General features: G+C 42.9%; 1 protein-coding gene across 3 annotated transcripts in view; it reads right to left on the bottom strand.

The window, feature by feature from the left end:
• Positions 1-2,277: 2,277 nt before the first annotated feature.
• The window catches only part of LOC124160135 (collagen alpha-2(IV) chain-like), a 210,072-nt gene continuing 189,550 nt past the window's right edge, over positions 2,278-22,799 (bottom strand). The window contains exons 2-5 of one of the 3 annotated variants that reach the window (XM_046535884.1): positions 22,203-22,341; positions 16,492-18,429; positions 11,667-14,345; positions 2,278-5,648 (exon numbers count right to left, since the gene is read on the bottom strand). In XM_046535884.1, coding sequence (XP_046391840.1) covers positions 2,791-5,648; positions 11,667-14,345; positions 16,492-18,429; positions 22,203-22,341 — 7,614 coding nt within the window. In that variant the 3' untranslated portion in view covers positions 2,278-2,790. The remainder of the gene's footprint in view (positions 5,649-11,666; positions 14,346-16,491; positions 18,430-22,202; positions 22,342-22,799) is intronic. The other 2 variants (XM_046535886.1, XM_046535885.1) reach the window with 2 other exon arrangements.

The following is a 22,799-nucleotide window of genomic DNA, read 5'->3' as shown; positions in this document are numbered from 1 at the left end:
TTTCATTCTGCTGTGGTGCCCTGCTTACTGTCACCCATTTTGTTTTCGCGATCTTGATCCAGATTCCAAACGTAAGCCCAGCTCTAATAATGCTGCGATGTATTTTCTGGAGATCGTTCAACCTTGGGGCAAACATTGCATTCTTTTCGCCATACTGGATATTCTATATTCCTACTCCATTGACCATAACAAAAAAATTCTCCATGTTGTCAATTTTAAGCATCATCATTATGCATCAGCATTATCCTTCTTAAATGGTTTTCTAAAATTGAGTCTAGATAATGAAATGAAGCTATGATTTCATCAGGTTGGACATAATTACCTACTGCAGGCTGTAACGATTTTATTACGAGTTTTCAGTATTCATTGACAAGGATGCTCTGTGGGTATTAATGCTTATAAAGCATTCATCTTGTAAATAATAATCTGACAGCAAGATGAATGTTCTACGAGTGTAGTGCTCTGCAAGTATTTGTCCACACCTTAAAATTAAGGACCGAGGTTAACTAACATGGGCTTTTTTATCTATATCACGTTGATGATTTCCACTCCGTTAGAGGCGTAAATTGAAAATATATTAGATTCACAGATTGCCATCGGTTCTGTCACTCCATCTGTCACTCTGCGTGATTCAATCCAAATTGTAAATATTATTTCGGTGTAAAAAAATTGCATATAAATAGGTCTTGCTTAGTAGAAAGGGTATAATATCTTTTATTATTTTATATATTTTTTAATGGAAATTTACACGCCAGTAATTTTTTTTAAATCTGTAGGTATATCATAAATATAAATTTCTTCCCTCTCTCTTTTGTTATTAATCCGCATGCGTGAAATGTGAAATATAGCAATTTATGGCTGCGCCCATCCTAGCTAAAAAGACGTCGCCGTATATGTGTTACATCTTCAATCAGAATTTGATTTTATCTTAAAAATTCAAAAACATTTTCGGTGATTTGTTTTTCTATATTTTCGTGGTGTAAATTACCTTTCATCATGGAGGATGATTTGGGCAGCCGATTACAGCTGAGTTAAAAATGGTCTTCGGAGATTTATTGAATGGCTTGACTCACACCAGTGCCAGTGCGTAAACTAGGAAAGACAGAACTTCGCCATCTAGAATAACTTGGACCACGAGATTTCTTCTCCAACTCAAGGAATGACCGTTGAGATATCATTAGTGTAACAGAGGGAAGTGGATTACACTGGATTTCATTTGCAATTATCAACAGTATATAACTCATCTTTCCTCGGCGAAAAAATTATATCTGTTGCATCGAAAATTGTGCCTATTTCTAGGAAATTGGCACGTTCCACGATAAAATTAATATCAATTCGATATTAATTTACCAATTGACGTGAAAAAAGACAAAACCAATCACTGCTTTCTTAATGAATTAATCTATGGTGCCTATTAAATTATTAGCAAAAACATATTTATGCTGCTAGTCCCCTAAGATTTCGGAGCTTTATTGTACAACTGCTAATTTTTATTCGTATTCAATATTTGGGAGCAATTTGACAGATTTGATGTCCAAGGGGTTATAATGATACTTAACTACCTTTTTGAGTCATTAATGCACGGTAATTTCGCTCAGATTGGTTGCTTTAGGTTTGGTGTACACAGTGGCCGACCACGAGGACGACCAAAGATGCGCTGGCTCGACAAAATTAAGGCGGACATGAAGACCATCAACGCCACGTCAGTAGACGCCCTGGATCGAGCCAAGTGGAGAAGGCTTTGCAGGAAAGTGGACCCTGCAATAGCGCGGGACAAACGCTAGGAAGAAGAAGAGTGTGTATGTTGGTGATAGTGTAGTGTAAAAAACTGCCTATGGCCACAAGCTTTTCGTTTATTTGTGTTGCTTTGAAAATTTTACACCCAATATCACAACGGTATCATATATGTTTTTTCAGTTGGAGAAAGATTTTTGAATGAAAGAATATTTGAACGTTAAGAATTGAAATTAAACTTTTGACCTTTTCAAATTTTGAAATTTATCTCATGCTTGGAGTGCAGCCTTAAATATGTGGTCCAATGATAATTCCATTTTTTCGCCTTTATCACCATCATATTCCAGTCTGCAGTGTTATGGTACTGCAATACTGTAAATTTCAATACGCTGCAGAATTATATCTGGCAGAACCATAACTCCTAAACATGTGGCAAAGACTAATAATAAAAAACATTTCATAGAATTATTTTGAATTAAGTTATTGTTGTTTTCATTGTTTGGAGTTCATAAAAGGTGTGTAGGCTTAAAAACATACGGGGAGTAAATGATAAAAATTTTATTTATTGCGACGAACTCATTTACCACAGCTTCTCCAAGTAGTCACTCATAAAATTGGTGATACAAATTCAAGCCGACAGATATTACTGTCAAAATTCATACAGTTTGTTGACCAATGTCGATACGGCATATAACAACTTCATTTCTAGCAAAAAATTTCATTCATTGCACTTTACTCACTCAATAATCTCACTCAGGTACAAAAATAATTATTATACGCAAAAGTCCGTCATTTTTCTCGAAAGCAGTTAGGCAAGATGTCCTTTAAAATGATGATGATTAAGAAACCAGGTGCAATAAAAATAACCATAAATGTATAATTTACATTTCTGATGTTAATAATGATGGCAGTTACCTTGCATAAATCTTGAGCAAAATAAACGTTGCTGCGGAGTTTCAACTCCGCTAGTTATTTATCACCGCCGTTATGAATTTAAAAAATCATATCGTTTTTGCGAAACACTATTGTGACAAAAGTTAGCACCATTGTTTTCTATCACTCTGCTGGTGGTCGGTTCGGCTTCCTTGACTCTGACGAAGAAACCTTAGCGCGTCGAACCAATTTCTTCACAGCTTTACGGCCATCAGCCATCACCACAGTCCTATCCGGAGAGTAAACTTGTCCGAGATTGGCCTGTCTCAATATTTGTCGGAAGCTCTCCGCCGGCACTGCGCCAATTGGAGGACCACTCCTTCCAGCGCGTCCACGAGAATTGCCGGAACACAAGGAGCAAGGGTACCCAACGGGCACTGATCCTGGGAACAATGGCTGCACTGTTGAAGCTATTTCCGTTGAATTATTTTGCGGGCAATAAGGATAGAAAATAACGGGAATGAATCCTATCACCGCACCAGGAGGAAGCTGGAAATTACCGCCGCCACCGGGGTAAACCGCTGGGTATCCAGCAGGCTGCTGATTTCCTCCACCCTGGGGATAAGTCGATGGTGGAGGAGGCTGTGAAGGGTGCCCACCTGGATAACCTTGCGGACCTTGGGCGTTGTTATTGCCACCAGGAGATACCAAATAACATGGACAAGCTCCAGGACTTGGGCCAACAGGTAACGGATAGGGGACGATGACGACCTGCGAAGACCCTGGTGGCCCTGCGGGAATGGGTTGTGGATAAAATCCTCCACCAGGTTGACTCGGTCCCCCGGGACCTCCCGGGCCTCCTGGACCACCAGGTCCACCGGGGTAACCAGGTTGTGCCGGCTGTGTGGGCTGAACTGGATAACCACCTGGGTATCCTGGCTGCCCTGGACCCCCGGGACCACCTGGACCTCCGGGGCCTCCTGGATATCCTGGTGAACCAGGTTGACTGGGGTAACCTCCCGGGCCACTTGGATATGTAGGCTGTTCTGGTTGTCCGGGTTGTCCTGGTTTCCCGGGCTGTCCTGGACCTCCAGGACCACCTGGACCTCCAGGACCTCCTGGATAGCCAGGTGTTCCTGGTTGGCTGGGGTAACCTCCTGGACCGCTTGGGTAGGTTGGCTGTCCGGGTTGTCCTGGTTGCCCGGGCTGTCCTGGTGCTCCAGGCCCACCTGGTCCTCCAGGTCCACCAGGACCTCCGGGATATCCAGGCTGTGTCGGTTGTGAAGGATACCCTCCCGGGCTACTAGGATATGATGGTTTTCCTGGTTGTGTAGGATAGCCACCTGGACCGCTTGGTTTTCCTGGGCTTCCAGGTCCTCCTGGTCCGCCCGCCCCTCCAGGACCCCCGGGATAACCTGGCTGTCCTGGCTGACTCGGATAACCTCCCGGATATTGTGGTTGTCCTGGCTGTCCTGGTTGACTTGGGAAACCCCCGGGTCCACTTGGGTAACCTGGTTGCCCCGGCTGAGAAGGTTGACCTGGTTGTGTTGGTTGGCCCGTACCACTAGGCCCTCCTGGGCCTCCGGGATAACCAGGTTCTCCGGGTCTTCCTGGCTGACCTGGTCCTCCGGGTCCTCCGGGACCTCCAGGACCCCCTGGATAGCCTGGTTGGCCTGGTTGACTTGGGAATCCCCCTGACCCAGTTGGATATCCAGGTTGACCAGGTTTTCCCGGCTGCCCTGGTCCTCCTGGACCCCCTGGTCCTCCGGGACCACCTGGATAGCCGGGTTGTCCTGGTTGTCCTGGCTGACTAGGATAACCTCCTGGTCCACTCGGGTAGCCCGGTTGCGAAGGTTGGCCTGGATAACTAGGGCCTGTGGGATACCCTGGCTGCCCAGGTTGGCCAGGTGCACCCGGCCCACCCGGTCCACCTGGTCCACCGGGACTTCCTGGGTATCCAGGTTGGCCGGGTTGCCCTGGCTGAGTTGGATAACCGCCTGGCCCACTAGGATAGGAGGGCTGTCCTGGTTGAGTTGGCTCTCCCGGGTAACCACCGGGACCTGTGGGGTATCCTGGTTGTCCTGGTCCTCCGGGTCCTCCGGGTCCTCCAGGCCCACCTGGATAACCGGGTTGCCCGGGTTGACTTGGATACCCACCAGTGCTGCCTGGGTATGTAGGTTGACTTGGCTGAGTTGGACCACCTGGCTGACCTGGTTCGCCTGGTTTTCCTGGTTGTCCTGCTCCACTTGGCCCTGATGGAAATCCTGACGGGCCTGATGGTCCAGTTCCTCCAGGTGTTCCTGGTTGTCCTGGGTAACCAGGTTGACCTGGGGATCCTGGCTGGCCCGAACCTCCTGGTCCTCCTGGATATCCGGGCTGTCCTGGTGAAGTTGGTCCGCTCGGATAACCGGTTCCAGGTCCTGTTCCTGTGGGGCCGCCTGGTTGCTGTGGTTTTCCAGGATACCCTGGCCTAATCGGTTGTCCTGGGTATTGACCGCTACCGGATGGTTGTGTTGGTGATACTGGCCTCTCCGGTTGCCCTGTTCCAGTTGGATAACCAGGTTGACCGGGTCCTCCAGGTCCCCCTGGCCCTCCAGGACCACCTGGTCCTCCAGGATATCCAGGGTACGAAGGTTGTCCTCCAAGTCCGGTGCCTGTCGGCCCTTCAGGTCCCGATGGACCCCCTGGTCCGGTTGGATAACCTGGTCCCGACGTATCTCCGGGTCCACTGGGACCTCCTGGTCGGACTGGTTTACCAGGTTGTGTGGGTGGGTAAATTTCTTCGCCACTTGGTCCAAAGGGGTAGCCAGGCTCTCCTGGTCTTCCTGGTTTTCCAGGTTGACCCGGTCCTCCAGGGCCGCCAGGGCCTCCAGGTCCACCTGGGTAACCCGGTTGTCCTGGCTGGCCAGGAACTGGATAACCTTCTTCACCGCTGGGTCCGAGAGGATAACCTGGTTCGCCAGGTCTTCCAGGTGTACCTGGTCTCCCGGGCTCGCCTGCACCTCCTGTTCCTCCTGGTCCACTGGGGTACTCTCCTTCCCCTGATGCGTGAGAAATGAAATCCATTATATTATTCAATTTTTATTTTGATAATACCTACGTAATTTCCAATATAATAGAAAGTAATATCCAATTTTTCCGAATTACACAAATTGTGTGATTTATCTATTTACCTTCTAATTTTCCTAGACCTTAGTATTAATGAAGGTATTGTTTATTTAAATATATGCGGTCTAATAATTATCTTTCATTCCGTCCAGAATGATGATTTCAAAACTATAATAAATGAAAGCGTTGTGGTTATGAGTATGTGATCAATTTGATTACGATGTATTAAAAAGATAAATTTGGTAATAAATATATTTCCGCTGGTTTCTGGAATAGTTTGATCACAGGCAAATCGCGATATCCTAGGTTCATGTGTGTTTAGTGTGTAGCATCCTGTTCGGTACAATGTTTGTAATGACTTAAATTGGTTCAATCATTGAATAAGTCCTGTTTGAGTCTTTGATGCGAGGTAAGGTGTTAGACCATTTGCCATAAGTGCGAGTGAAACTAAGTTTTCTTTTGTTTTGCCAAATATTTGAGTACTAAATTTTTCAATACCAAATAGGTTATACGATCAAATTTTTTCCCTCATTTCTTATGTCAATAGCTTTCTGTCGTGATATTTATTTTATTTTCAAATGTCACAAGATTCTTAAAAGTTTTTTTACCGTCCACTAAATTGTATATGGATCTACCTTGACAAATACGTTCTAATTCCAGCAGACCTTCCTAAATTTGTGTAGACACTTTAAAGAATTTTACTCCGATATCTCCCATTACACTGTCTGGCCCAAGATCATAGGGTAGATGTATTTAAATGTTTTTTTTATTAAACGCATTGGACTTCACGAAAACATTTTACCATTACCACTTGGGGTATTGCTTGACGTGGGCAAGACTTTCCAAGCTTTCTTATCGTTATTATTTTACTATAGCAGTTCAAAATTTAAAGGGGTGACAAAAATTATATCAATAAGAGGAAAATATACCGCTGGAGACAAGGACTCTTATTTTATGATATAGAGTTTTTATAATATGCTTCATTAAGTGTTAAAAATACTTTTTTGTATTGCAGACTTTGTTTCAAATAGTATGTATACGACCCGAGTTTCTGCATATTTCAGATTTGACGATAGCATGATGTGCAGAATGTAGCATGATTGGCAGAAACGTGGGTCGTACTATTTGAAATAAATTGTGGAATATAACAAAGTATTTTTGAAACAGTTCCCATGAAACAGTTCCGTAACGACACACCGGAGACCGTGTCTTACATGATAAATACTATTTAGTTTTTGAATTGATTTTCGAGTGATAGGTAAAATATCTTCAAATACCTTTTCTATGAGTTGTTTCAAACGTAATTTCATATAAAATTTGACAATTTATAGATGGACTTGGACATTGATGGATGTAAATGGAGCCCATTCACACAAAATTGTATTAATTATTATAATTATAATAATTATTATTAAGTATACTAATTACTATTAATAAGTATACTAATTGTATAGTAATTGGTTGAGCGAACCGCGGTATTTGGATACTGTACAATTTTGTTTCAATACCACCTTAATTGCTGATTTTTGTCATTTGACGGAGAAAGGTCGCATTTTATTCGAAATTATTTCTTAATACGTTTCAATTTCTGTTAATAATTAATTAGTTAATGCTATCTGTCATTGAAGTATTCAATTACCAAATTTATGATTTACTGCTTCAAGTAACATCTTCCAATATGGCATTGTTACGTCTAACTTTTTACTTCACATAATTATGATACCTCCTTCTAATGTAATCACTTATTTGATAATTCTGGCTTGTTTTGTGAATGAGGTAGTCAATATTTGTTTATTTACATTTTCTTTCCACTGTACCGATTGTTTTTCAGTGGCAGTTAAATTTATTGCCATCATTAAAAGAATTCGCAAGTATAAACTTGCGAAAGCTTGTAGATGAAACGACGTGCTGAACAATTTGTAACATGGTCCCATAAGGATGATAGCTAATTGATTGATGGTAATACTGTGCCGTTAGAGTATTTATTTCTACTTCACTTGAGGATTAATTAAATGAAGCGAGGTGTTTTTCTAATACTTTTGTATAATTTTCTACCATGCAGGTGAAAACGAATCTTATGTAAAAAACAAAAGCTGCGCATTGAAGAGCTTCATATTCTCCGTTAGATGAAACGAAAGTCGGTGAAGTAATGTTTATCAAAGCTTAGAGTTTGTACTTATTTCAAACCAAAGGTTGTATACTAACTTAGCCAGCATCTACGTGATTGTAATAGCAACACAATGATTCTATATTAATTAATACGTAATTCGTTTGAGATGGTAGAGTCGTTGACCAAAATTCGGACACCTACATACACCCAGTCAAATATTTCTGTAAATGATAGTTGTGTTTACCAAATCTGGAATGAAAATCATTATTCTTAGTATAAATTAGAATAATTGTGCTCTGGAAAACTATACTCCATTTTTGACACTACTAGATTTTTGAAGCCCAACGTATCTTCATTTTAAACATTCCATAATCGCCGTAAATACCCCCAGATCTCAAATTCTTGGATAAGTTTACCGTTAGGAATCGACGTCGTTCATACAATGTGTGCAACGGATTTATTTGTGGTTTTCTGTCTGGGAATGGGTATTATAGTAAAGAAATTTCGCAACAGGTTTTATGGTTTGATGCATGTCTATAGTTACAAATATAAGGGGAAAATGAGCATATTTACCTTATTTTTACGTTTTCGTCTAAATTTATGGAGATTAGACTGCTCAACATATTATGTTACTCGAATTTCACACTCTTCCTCTTAAGAGGCGATCTGGAGACCCTTTAATATCATCGTTGAGGTAATAGTTAATATGTATATATCCCTCGCTAAGAGTTCACGTAGAAAAAAATGCCACGCTGGTTTTATCCTTCCTTGTGGCTCCTTTTCCTTCTATTATTACTTTCAGGTCTTACTTAGTGAAATGAATGCAATGCAATGCTTGCAAGGAAATACGAAAAGGTCTGCACCTCATCATGAATACTTGTTCAATACTACATACTGTCGTAGAACATTTAATACTCATCTATCTCTATTGCCTACACATTCAGCATTATTGACTTTTTATTTTCAAAGCAGGTTTGGATTGTATATTTCAGGGGAAAATCGACCTTGCAGATCTTGTGAAGTGGTCTGCAAGGGATAAAAAGTTTATTCCTATGGAAATTTGACTTTTCATCGCTCATCAGCCGATAAGACTCAAAAATGTTTTTTGGAAGAATGAGGTTCTAATGTACCGAATTCATATTGTGCGCAATGGGACAAATAACCTCAGTGTAAAATGCCTCCATTGACATCTTTTTGTTGATGTCCCTTAGTGCATCGGTCGAATCTTTGAGCATATAATATGACATTCATGTGTTTCATTGGAAAAGCCCAATTTACCTTTTAAATTGCCTGGAGCACTGATAAATCAACGGAAAAGTGATATTTCTTATACTTTACAAGTTTATAATCATTCAACACAACTGACTCTAGAATATTTTAAGTCCAATAAAAATCTACATTTAGTGAGGATGGAAAAATCTATACAGTTATCATTAAACCTATGAAATGTCTAGATTTCATATGCAATGGAATGAATATTGTCTTTCCCTTGGGAAAAAACATACCTTAGATCTTTTATAGTGACTATAACGTACTAAACTTGGATATATTTTCTCTCGTACTCGAGTTAATTTGAAAATTTTACTCTTGATAATAGTTGGAAAATTTTTAGGCAATGTCGCCGCTTAATTTTTCGGGTGACCCCAAAGTTTCCGAACGATGCTGATCTCTTCACAGGATGAAGCAGAACATTTTATTCCTATAAGTGGGGCAAGTTAATTTTAGGCGAAAAACATAGTACTTTGTGAAGAAAATACTAAGGAGCCAAAGATTTTTAAAGTAAATGATCCGACGTATAAACAAATTCTTTTTCCAATGCTTTTTCTTGTATTGAAATTGGTCGCTTCATGTAGACGCTGGAGCTCCTAAAACTCGAGTGTTTTGCTGTTTTTTTGCGGACAGTACATGACGTTGACAGCAACATGATGTTGTTTAACTAGCATGTCGAGTACCCGCCAAAGTGTAAACGAAGAATTCTCTCCAGATTTTTAATCCGTCGATTCGAAAGTAGAAGTCACGAAAAAAATATCTTTTATTATTTCATTGTTGCGGAATACATTGGCAGTAATTTATTTCATTTCTCAAACTTATGCTTTTTCTATAACGACGGCCATAGACCAAATTGACCCAGAGCTCTTGCGACACCCACATTAGCATTTATTCTACTTTGAATGCACTTTATATTGATACTCTGTAAATTTTGTATTAAAACAAATTGTATTTTATAAGTTTATTTCCTTGGGAATTATCAGCTTTTCTTATCATTTCATCCTACTGTGAATAAATGGAGCTTTTGTATGCGTAAGTAGAATAGCTTTTATTGAAAAGGAAAGTTAAAAAATCAATGACCTATACTGACATTGGCATCTGGGAAGTGCTGCGATGGTATACATAATGGTTAGAGATGCGAGAAAATCGCAAATGCGATAAATACGATCTAGATAAATGCCAACAAATAATGCGCCAATAAATGCGACGTAGATGCGATGACTGGACTTTTATGACATTTTTACGCAAATTCGCCTTTTCGACGGCAAAATTCGTACATTATCTACCGAGCGCAGTTTAGATGCTCCGCCGACACTCACGTGCATTTATTACTTAATTAATTATTGTTCTACAAATTAGTTATTTAAAACATTCTGTATTTTTCAAATAACTACATTTTCCTACATTTCATCGCGTTCTACCTTATTATGAAAATAGAGGAAATAGACGCTACAAATTGCGATAAACTGTTTCTGAAAGAGCGATAAAATAAAAAGGGAAGTGCGATTTTCACGTGCCTCTAATCAGGGTCTTATTTTATCTCACGTATCTCTAATCCTAGTCATATATTCAGTCCATATGCATTTCATACATACATTGCTGTTATAACTAAAATAGACACATGATGCTAACACGAGTTTCATTCACCGTGCGAGATATCGCGGTGAATCCTGGCTAAAATTGAGAACCATTTCATTCTGTTTTTATTGTGTCAAAAAAATCATTTCATTTGAAGGCATTCACTTCATTGGCAAAATATATTTCATAGGCTATATTTAATAACAGCATTAAAATGTGTCGAAAACACTTACAGTCATAACTACAGCTTATTGGTAGATATATAATATCACGTTATGCACATAAATACTTCGCTCGTAAAGTAACGAGATGATTCTTATTCAATGTCTACTTTAGAATTATTTGGATTTTCAGAGAAAAATTTAGACGGGATATTTCTCTTACCAGCGAAATATTAATTCACTGCGCATAGTGGGTGCATTTTATAGATAGTAGATGATAAAGACGAGAATTCTGGTAAAGACGTAGCATAATTCTCTCTTGCTTCCTCGGAAACAAACTTCCTTGCTCGACCTTAGTGTACATATCCTTGAAAGTGACAAATTGACGGCTCATTAAGTTTAATTGCGCAAGAGAAAGGATAAATTAAGGGAAGACATACATTTCACAGTAAAATACATTACTAGCCTATGATGCTTGGTTATTACTTGTAGTTGAATGCAAAAGAGGGTTGTCACATTAATAGGATAGCATAAGTTGCGATGATGAATGAAAAAAAAGATCATGTAAAGGGACAGAATGATATTATTAACATTATATAACCTATTTTGGTACAACTCAATGTGCCCTGCCAAACTACGCATTGTAGGATACTCGCAAAAATCTATATCAACTAATTGTACGCTTTTTTACAAAAATGCATATAATTTATGTTTTGCTTCCTCAACCGCTGTAAAATATTAAGATATCCATGAAGACACATTCCTAATTCTGCCACCTTGAGCAATGACCATTCATGACGAAATAAAGTCATAATACAAGATCTACTGCATACCGGTTGGTTCAATAGGGGATCCTGGGAATGTGCCTGGTCCTCCGGGACCAGAAGGCCCACCTGGATATCCTGGCTGTCCTGGCTTTCCCGGTTGTCCTGGACCTCCTGGACCACCGGGTCCGCCTGGTCCACCTGGATAACCTGGCTGACCAGGCCCTCCTGGCTGTCCTCCCGCTCCAGTTGGACCACTAGGTCCGCTCGGATATCCTGGCTGCCCTGGTCTTCCGGGTTGACCTGCACCTCCTGGTCCACCAGGTCCTCCTGGACCACCTGGATATCCTGGTTGACCTGGCCTTCCTGGTTGACCTCCAACACCGCTTGGTCCACTTGGCCCGCTTGGGTATCCTGGCCGCACTGGTTTTCCGGGTTGTGATGGTCCTCCTGGACCTCCAGGCCCACCAGGTCCTCCGGGACCTCCTGGATAGCCAGGTTGACCAGGACTTCCGGGCTGTCCTGTAATACCTCCTGGCCCACTAGGACCACTAGGATATCCTGGCCTCGGTGGTCCTCCCGGACCTCCTGGTCCTCCAGGACCTCCTGGGCCACCTGGATAACCGGGTTGGCCAGGACTTCCTGGCTGGCCTCCGATTCCTCCTGGTCCTCCAACACCGCTAGGCCCACTTGGTCCACTCGGTCCACTTGGGTACCCTGGTTGTCCTGGTCTTCCGGGTTTTCCAGGACCTCCAGGTCCGCCTGGACCACCTGGACCTCCAGGATATCCGGGTTGACCTGGTCTTCCTGGCTGACCTCCGATTCCACTTGGTGCTCCAACACCTCCGGGTCCACTAGGGCCACTAGGATATCCTGGCTGTGGTGGTCCACCGGGACCTCCAGGGCCTCCGGGTCCTCCTGGGCCGCCCGGATAGCCAGGTTGCCCAGGTCTTCCAGGTTGTCCCCCAATGCCTCCTGGTCCTCCGGCACCACTAGGTCCACTTGGTCCGCTTGGTCCACTTGGGTATCCTGGTTGTCCTGGTCTTCCAGGTTGTCCAGGACCTCCGGGTCCTCCAGGCCCTCCTGGACCTCCTGGATATCCTGGTTGTCCGGGTCTTCCCGGCTGGCCTCCAATACCTCCTGGTCCTCCAACACCACTCGGTCCACTTGGTCCGCTGGGTCCGCTTGGGTACCCTGGCTGTGGTGGCCCTCCCGGTCCACCAGGTCCTCCGGGTCCTCCAGGACCTCCTGGATATCCGGGTTGACCTGGTCTTCCTGGCTGACCTCCGATTCCACTTGGTGCTCCAACACCTCCGGGTCCACTCGGGCCACTAGGATATCCCGGCTGTGGTGGTCCACCGGGACCTCCAGGGCCACCTGGTCCTCCTGGGCCACCCGGATAGCCAGGTTGACCAGGTCTTCCAGGTTGTCCTCCAATGCCTCCTTGTCCTCCGACACCACTAGGTCCACTTGGTCCGCTAGGTCCACTTGGGTATCCAGGTTGACCTGGTCTTCCAGGTTGTCCAGGACCTCCGGGTCCTCCTGGCCCTCCTGGACCTCCTGGATATCCTGGTTGACCGGGTCTTCCCGGCTGGCCTCCAATACCTCCTGGTCCTCCAACACCACTCGGTCCACTTGGTCCGCTGGGTCCGCTTGGGTACCCTGGCTGTGATGGCCCTCCCGGTCCACCAGGTCCTCCGGGTCCTCCAGGACCTCCTGGATATCCGGGTTGACCTGGTCTTCCTGGCTGACCTCCGATTCCACTTGGTGCTCCAACACCTCCGGGTCCACTAGGGCCACTAGGATATCCTGGCTGTGGTGGTCCACCGGGACCTCCAGGGCCTCCGGGTCCTCCTGGGCCGCCCGGATAGCCAGGTTGACTAGGTCTTCCAGGTTGTCCCCCAATGCCTCCTGGTCCTCCGGCACCACTAGGTCCACTTGGTCCGCTAGGTCCACTTGGGTATCCAGGTTGACCTGGTCTTCCAGGTTGTCCAGGACCTCCGGGTCCTCCAGGCCCTCCTGGACCTCCTGGATATCCTGGTTGACCGGGTCTTCCCGGCTGGCCTCCAATTCCTCCTGGTCCTCCAACACCAGTTGGTCCGCTGGGTCCGCTTGGGTACCCTGGCTGTGGTGGCCCTCCCGGTCCACCAGGTCCTCCGGGTCCTCCAGGACCTCCTGGATATCCGGGTTGACCTGGTCTTCCTGGCTGACCTCCGATACCTCCTGGGCCTCCAACGCCTCCGGGTCCACTCGGTCCACTTGGGTACCCAGGTTGTCCTGGTCTTCCGGGTTTTCCAGGACCTCCAGATCCTCCGGGTCCCCCAGGACCTCCTGGATAACCCGGTTGACCTCCGATACCTCCTGGGCCTCCAGCCCCTCCTGGTCCACTTGGTCCGCTTGGTCCGCTGGGATATCCTGGCTGTGATGGACCTCCTGGGCCTCCCGGTCCTCCGGGACCTCCCGGTCCTCCTGGATATCCCGGTTGACCTGGACGTCCTGGTTGTCCTCCTATTCCTCCTGGGCCTCCAATTGCTCCTGGTCCACTAGGTCCGCTTGGATAACCTGGCTGTGGTATACCTCCGGGGCCTCCCGGTCCTCCGGGCCCACCTGGTCCTCCTGGATAACCTGGTTGACCGGGACTTCCTGGCTCTCCTCCAGTACCTCCCTGACCTCCAGGTCCTCCTGGGCCACTTGGTCCGCTTGGATATCCCGGCCTCACTGGTTTACCAGGTTGGCCTCCCACTCCGCCTATAAGTGATGTTTACTTGAGGATCGAAGTTTGTTTTCCGTTGCTAATGGTTAGACCTTGTGTTAGTCCGCTCCTTCATCTAAATGTTAATTACGTTTTTCTCAAGCAGTTAGTCTTCAGCACTTAATTCGTAGAAATTATTCGGTTTCACCGTCCAGTGTTGTGTCCTTTGCTTCCATGGTGTTAGGCATCAAGTGTTAGTCCTTGTTAAATTATTTTTAGCTAAGTATACAGTGCGGTGATTATAAAATTAAACTATATATATTCATGCCTTTTTTTCTAGAATATATTAATTTTTATCCCATTTCTAGTTTGTTAATCCATAATTCATGTTGGTTAATATTTATCGTATCCTGGCATTCATGTTTCCTTTTTGCCATGCTGTTAGTTTCAGTTATATTTTCTTAGATTAATTAAAAACTTTCACGAGAAAAAAGAATCTCTTTTATGTAAACTTCAGTTGTATAACATGAAAGAATGATTTCGTTTTACACAGAGCCATTTATTGTGCTGAAATGGTAAATTTGATATTCCTGGTTTTATTCATTGTGTATATAAAACATAAACGACCTGCAAGCCCCAGGATTCAATTGAACTAATGTGCTCCTAACACCTCCGTGCCTTTACATGTTACCATGCCTATAAAATTTTGGAATGCTAAATTTTTTACATTCTGCGGTTTTTTCCATGGTCAAAACGAATTTTTATATCATGCCAATAATTAATTAAATAATCGTTTCTAGAAGACTATAGGTCCGCTACTGAAATCAATAACCATCGTCCGTTGACGGTCCAATTTTCCTCGTTCCTTTAATGCATTCTTATAAAAAAGTCACCTTACTTTTACATTTGAAATTAGGTCATAATAAATTGTTTTTATCTAGTAGTATCAATAACAGTGAGGTAAAGTTAACGATATCGTATTTTACTATTTTTACATATTAACAGGTCTATTGAGTTACAATGAACAGCAATACTCTACTCGTAAAGTGTTGCCGTTTTGTTATATTGTGTCTGTTAACAAGTAACACTAAGTTACGCCTTAAACGATCTCATGACTTATCGTGATTTCATATGTTTTGGATAAGAAACACATTGGTGATCTTAATGCACCGGTTGCAGGTTTCGAATTGATGACACAAGAGAAGTTTTCAGTCGATTTTTTTCCGCTTACAATTTTTATAGAATTCCTGAAGGAACTGTAGATTTGAAATACAACTTCTTGCATAGTTTCTGACTAAAGTATTAGTTTAGACTTTTTCCTTGATATATGCCATTAATTATTTACTTTTGTCATTCATGTCATGTATCGTCATAACATCATTCGTTCTTGCAATATTTATTCTTTTATAACGATATGAATGATTTTTAGAAATACGTCATTGAGCTAAAGAAAATCTATTATTTCTTTCTTTCCCTAATGCCACATATTTAATTACAATGTTATTTTTATTCATTCCAATTTTTGAGACAGAGAGGCTCCCTTGGAACCCCTTCAGTCTCTATTAAGATTGAAATATACAGAGAAGTAATTCTTCAATTAAAATGTTTCAAGGTATACCCAAAGTTTTGGCGCATTCAAGAAATTAGTATCATTGGTTGTAAAAGTGTTGAGGCAAAATGGAAATGGCAGTATTTTTTAACGAGATGTAATATCATCATGTGAAGGCATTGGTATCATTCACTGTATTAAATGCAGTTTTTTCCTAGTTCATTCCCGGTTCAATAGCCACATTTCTCAAAATGAAAAAAAAATCTATGTGTGGTTGATACGGAGTTCTACATCATATCAATGAGGAGAAATATGGCTACGCAATACCATTTTCAAAGGAATATTATTGTTAATACCCATTATGTCCACTTTAACCATTAATATGTGTAAAATATATATGCTAAAGATTACTTGATGAATATCTACACCATTTAATCCCAAGTTAGGTGTTATTTTTTATGTTAGGCCAGACGTATTACACATTTACTATTAAAAAGTAAAGTTTGGGAAATATTTTAGTCGTTATAGCTGAAGAAAGAATTAAATGAGGAGTTAAAGTTTTTCGTTTATATGGTTGGTGTGGTAGCGTTATCTTTTTGACAAATATTCGTCGTATTAAAAATAAGTATGAAAGTCTGCAAACTGGTATTTACCTGGGTATCCTGGAGAGCCTGGTTTTCCTGGTCCTCCTGGTCCTCCAGGACCTCCAGGGCCACCGGGGTAACCTGGTTGACCAGGCTGCCCACCCACTCCACCTGGCCCTCCAGTTCCACCTGGATATCCAGGTCCTCCTGGTTTTCCCGGTTGAGCAGGCCCGCTTGGACCTCCTGGTCCGCCAGGCCCTCCTGGTCCTCCGGGATATCCCGGTTGTCCAGGTCTACCTGGTTGTCCACCAACTCCGCCTGGACCTCCTGGGTATCCCGGACTTCCTGGTTTTCCGGGCTTTCCTGGTCCCCCAGGTCCCCCGGATCCTCCAGGACCTCCCGGGTATCCTGGTTGTCCAGGCTGTCCGCCAACACCTCCTGGACCCCCAGGTCCTCCTGGAGTTCCTGGCTGTCCAGACCCATCTGGACCACCAGGGCCTCCGGGTCCTCCAGGATATCCTGGTTGACCTGGTTGCCCTCCCACTCCTCCTGGGCCTCCCGTTCCTTCCGGATAACCTGGTCTCACTGGTCTCCCCGGTTGCCCAGGACCACCCGGTTCCCCTGGACCACCTGGCCCTCCAGGCCCTCCTGGATATCCAGGTTGTCCCGGTTGTCCTCCGGCGCCACCTGCACCACCTGGTCCTCCTGGCCTAACTGGTTTTCCTGGACCACCAGGTCCCCCTGGCCCTCCAGGGCCTCCTGGACCACCCGGATATCCAGGCTGTCCCGGTCTTCCTGGCTGCCCCCCAACACCGCCCGCCCCTCCTGGTCCTCCCGGTCTTCCTGGTATTCCTGGCCCTCCTGGTCCCCCTGGTCCTCCTGGTCCCCCTGGATAGCCTGGTTGTCCTGGTCTCCCAGTTTGTCCGCCTACTCCTCCCGACCCCCCTGGTCCTACGCCTCCCCCTGGGCTCGTGGGTCCTCCAGGACCACTCGGTCCTCCTGTGCCACCTGGCCCTCCGGGTCCTCCAGGAGAACCGGGCAGTCCGGGCCTTCCTGGTTGTCCTCCAGCGCCTCCTGGACCTCCCGGTCCTCCAGGGGTTCCTGGCCTACCAGGCTTACCCGGAGCGCTAGGGCCACCTGGTCCTCCTGGTCCACCTGGTCCTCCAGGATACCCTGGCTGACCTGGTCCGCCTGGTTGTCCGCCGATACCACCTGGTCCTCCTGGGGTTCCCGGGCCTCCTGGACCACCTGGTCCACCTGGTTGACCTGGCCTTCCGGGTTGTCCTGGCCTTCCGGGTTGTCCTGGCCTTCCGGGTTGCCCTGGTCTTCCGGGTTGTCCTGGCCTGCCTGGTTGCCCTGGTCTTCCTGGCTGACCTCCAGGGCCACCTGGCCCTCCGGGACCGCCTGGCGTTCCTGGTCTTCCTGGTTGGCCTGGTCTACCTGGTTGTCCTCCAGGTCCTCCTGGACCACCCGGACCTCCAGGTCGCCCTGGTTGTCCTCCGGCTCCCCCAGCACCTCCTGGTCCCCCCGGCCTGCCGGGTATACCCGGCTTTCCCGGCTGTCCTGGCCTTCCCGGTTGTCCCGGCTTTCCAACGACCACCCCACCTCCAATGACACCTCCTCCTCCAATGACACCTCCACCAGTTGGACCGCCTTGGCTTCCAGGTGGAGGCATAATTCCTCCCGGCCCGAAGCCGCATCCTCTCGGGAAGTATAGCTGGTTCCATGGTGTTAGAATTCCGTGATGTTCGTGGTGCTCATGTTCTCCACCGCCTCCTGGAGAGTGAGTGTGGTGTTCCTCGTGATGCGCATGCAAGAATATCTCCACTGTCTGTCCAGGAGCAACAACTCGGTATCCCCATCCGTCCGAAACGTAATGGGTGACTCTCAAGTTTCCCTCTGGATCTACGTAGCCGTAGCATCCGTACACGACACCATCTGGTCCTCTTGTCTCGTGATGGAACTGTCCGTCTGGTCCAATCTCATAGCCAAACTGGTATTCACCTGCTGGAAGAGAGTTAATGTTGCGTTAGTCGTCGTTTTTCAATGGAATATTAGGATTCCCTTTGTTAATGTTCCAGTAAATTTTAATTTTTGTACCTGCCATTATTTTAATGTTACAACGTGTGTATTGTTCAGAAGAATATAAAATGTTCAAGATTCGTGTATTGATAAGCTGTGTTGTTGGCAAACGTCAAATTTTTTCGGATAATCGAAGATATACGTGCATGTGTTCACAAAATGTGGTTTTAGGCCGTGTAATTATTTGTAGGCACAACTTATTAATAAGACTTTTGATGTTAAATATATTCATAAATTATAATTTATTTACATAATTTATAATATATATATTGATCTGATTTTGATTGAAAGTTCAAGTATTACGTTAAAAGTAATATGATTTCCTAAAATATGCAGACACCTATCTCACCCATTTTACTTGTGGGGACAGGACGGTGAAAACTAGGAAGGTTTGATTACGTTATTTGCGATGATTTTCTGATCTAGTTCGATTTGGAAGTAAGATTTTTTAATTCATTAAAGATGCATTCTTATGATCTACCTAGTTAAGACTAATTTTTAAACGACTTAGTTTATTGAGATGATAACTATACCTACGTTTATGCATTATTTATTATTCACCAACGTATTCCTTCCAGTGGGTTTGCGAACCACAATTAGGTCTGAGGACTAGGTAGAAATGAATTTATGGTGAAATAGATGTATACCCTCTTTCACGCTAATTTATCCGACGAATGTGATCAATAATTGTCATATGATTTTGTAGATTTGTCTGATTTTCCTCCTTTCAATAAAAACTCTATTAGTTACTTAACAAAATTGGTTTGGCTGTGTAAATTACTATTGACAAAGCTTTCATTCCATATTTTAATCAATCAAATATCAAATCCCATTCATAACATTATGCCATTAAAAATGTAAATTATGATATTTAATGGTGAGGCATAATGTTTATTATTTGCATAAGTAGCAATTCAACTGTATAACATATAACTTCCAAGGTAGCCAGAACTCAAGTTCAAAACTTGCATTATGATAAAAAAATTGATTAATTTTTTACCATCTAACTTTTTGATTAATTGTTTTGACCGATGCATTTTCTCCACCTCCGTGACATATGGTATTTCACTTGATGTAGGAATCTATGTTTTAAAACACAATATGTTTAGTTATAGGTCGTATTTGTAGATTGCAGAGATTTGAGCCTGAGAAGTTGAGACTTATACCATAAAAATTTGAGTTTTAAGAGCGTATATATATAGTTTTATTAAAAGTGATTTATACTTATTCGAGATAGTTGCTAACTCATTCCATGGATATATCTTTTTCTTTTATTTAATGAACCAAATATTAAATATGCCCCTTTGAATCCCTTTCGGAGAAATAAGGAATACGGTAGTTTCCTTCATCAAAGAAAACGAAAGGCATTGATTGCGATTCGTTACCCACCATTAGTGCATTCATAATATACAAATTATTTGGTTTTAGAAATCCAAGTTTACACGAATGGCAATGGTCAATTTTATCCTCATTTGAAAAAGGCCAGATTGTCGCCCATGCGGTGCCACTCCACGTGACGTCACAGGAACCTAGTTTCTTTGTGAGTAGATAGGAGTTTTACATCGTCTGAGATTAACAATGCATGCATCAGGCACAGATTTAAGGGAAATGTCTCTTAATACTCACCTATTAAAACTGCCTATAGTCGGAAAGTTTCCTTCGTTTGATAAGGTATTAATATTCCTTATTTAAGCCAAGCGCTAGCCGCTTTCAGGGTACTCTGCTACCTGCTAGGAGCCTACATCGTAGCGGCGCTTATATTCTCGCACCAAGGTGGCCTCACTCGGCGGAAGCCGGAACGAGAATGACGTCAGACGGGGTTTTCCCAGTATTCATACTTATCCTTCGCGCGCTTGAAATTTTTCACTTTTCATTTAAACGCGAAAAATAGATATCGTCATTTAAAAATCTAAAAGCGTGAAATGCGTACTCCAGGAATAATAATCTTTCAATTTAAGCAATAAAAATTAATAGGTAACCACCCTATTTAAATGTATATCCAGCGGTTAACGGAAAAATTTTGGAAGTACTATATGTATATTGTGATCCCTCATTTCTTCCTGGTTTTTAGTATCCATGCATGCTTATCCAGAACTTGCATTTCTCTGTGCAGCTTCCATTGAAACTTGCAAATTTTCAACCAATTTGAGAAATAGGCCAATTTTTGAACTAATAATCACATTTTCAGCATAAAAATTCCACAAATTGCGGGCGGAGGACCTCAATTTTGCTCTGCGGTGTTTTCCATGCACCCGGACAGGACCCAGAAATCTCCGGTAAACCCCACCATTTGAAATACTGGGCCCCGCCACTGCCGGCCATCTGTTATTTTAATTATTATTGTGTTGTTAAAGCATTGTCATAAGATGACTGCGCGTGAATTCATTTCATTTCTATATACCTCCTGATCATTTATATTAACCGTCTTCAGAATGGGGTGCTTTCATAAAATTATAAAGTTAATTTTTTTCACATGCATGGATAAGTAAGTTAAAGTTATTAACGTTTGCAAAATATGACTTCATAATTGTCAATATTCTTGTTGCTACAGAGCTTCAAAGTTCGCAAAAATTACTAAATTCTTTTGCGCTACAAGAACGCCCTGTGATGTCAGAATGCGAGTTAGCAGACTCGCTCCATGGCAATAACAAAACAAAAACGACGATATCAAATATCTACGATGATACTGATTCATAACTTGAAGGATGTGTGTAAACAGTTGCGAATAGTTTAATAGTTTAACGGTGCGTGTATCGCACAATGGTTGACTCCGGCTTCGAAAAAACGCATTCTGGGAACATTCGGAAGGTACATCAATTTAGTAATTTTCTAATACTGCGGAAATCCCCGTAGATAAGGATGATGAAAACGTAATAAGCGCTATTTGGCAAGACTGTGCTGCATCTTCCAGTATGCATGAATTCTTTAAACCAGTCAATTATTCAGGATTAATATTTCACATGATTGATGATGAAATTTACATATAAAAAATAAATTGTACAGAGAGATACATAGGTTTTTCTAAAACTGGGAAAAATAGTCTACTGGCACCATGTAAACGTATTTTTTACTGGACTCTAACGTTATGACCAGCCAACATGGCGACGGGTCGTATGGAGCGCATTGCTACTGAACAATTTTCAATTGGGTATTTTACCAGTACTACGCAGGTTAGAGAAGAACTACTTTCACTGTAATTTTCAGCACAAGGGATTTTTTTTATCGCATAATCATCCATTTTCAGTGAAATTCCCCATTAAGTGTATGTTACGGATTTGAAAACATGTAAATTCAGTTTGCTAACGTACAGTGCATCGAGATATATTGGGCTACCAAGTGTACATGGTATTTTGAGAATGCCCTGGTAAGTCACAGAATAGATATGAATTATTAAACCATTTATGTGAGAAATATACAATAATTTAATATTTATATATCGTTATACTATTTCCAAATTCTAGCTGCTGAGAACGGTAAGTCTTGTGCAATCACTGTACACTGTATCTTGTACAATCAACACCTTGAAGAAGGTTTCGATTACTTAAGAAAGACGACGAGAAGTCGTTTAAAGCTGTTGCACACAGTAAAGAGAAATTATCTTTTGTTTTTGGTTATCGCATGTTCATTAGATGCCATTCAACTTCTTGTGGCAATGGTGTTCACCTATTTACTATAATCTAAACATCTAGGAAACTTACTAGTGTTGAAGTTTTGCTCCAAATATTGCGATTTGTCCGGATGCTCAATGTTCACGACCACTTCTTTATCATTGTTGGCCTGTCGTTTTTTCGTAACTCGTTCAGCATGTGCCTCGTGTAAAGGTCCGAGTAGAATTATCTGAAATTAGAAAAATACATTTATTTAGTGGGTTATTGCATAAGATCATGGCAAATGGACGTTTTCCCTGTATATATTAATTAAGATGCATGCAGTTGATACAAGCGTAAAGTCGGGAATGTTCACGTTGATTTTGATTTCATAACTCTGGAAAGTAAATGGCGGTATATGTTTTGCTGGTATCAAGTGCTTTGCATTATTATTCTTTTCCATTAAAATTTAGCCCAATCTCAGTTGTACCAATCTGAGCATAAAATTAGCAAACATTTCTTTATTTGCATGAAACATTTTTGTAATTGAATGCACATTTTTAGCATTTCGCCGTGAATCCGTTGGTAAAATTTTATTTTTAAAGAGAGTAGTTGACTTTTAGCAGACGAATGGATACAAATATTGATACGTGTCTTTGTATCTGATTGTGAGTGAATCTCTTTCTATATCAAGGAGTTGTTATTCCC

Source organism: Ischnura elegans, chromosome 6 (genome assembly GCF_921293095.1).
Source record: "Ischnura elegans chromosome 6, ioIscEleg1.1, whole genome shotgun sequence".
In the NCBI taxonomy this organism is placed as follows: Eukaryota; Metazoa; Arthropoda; class Insecta; order Odonata; family Coenagrionidae; genus Ischnura; species Ischnura elegans.
This window is presented reverse-complemented; position numbering and strand designations above follow the sequence as displayed.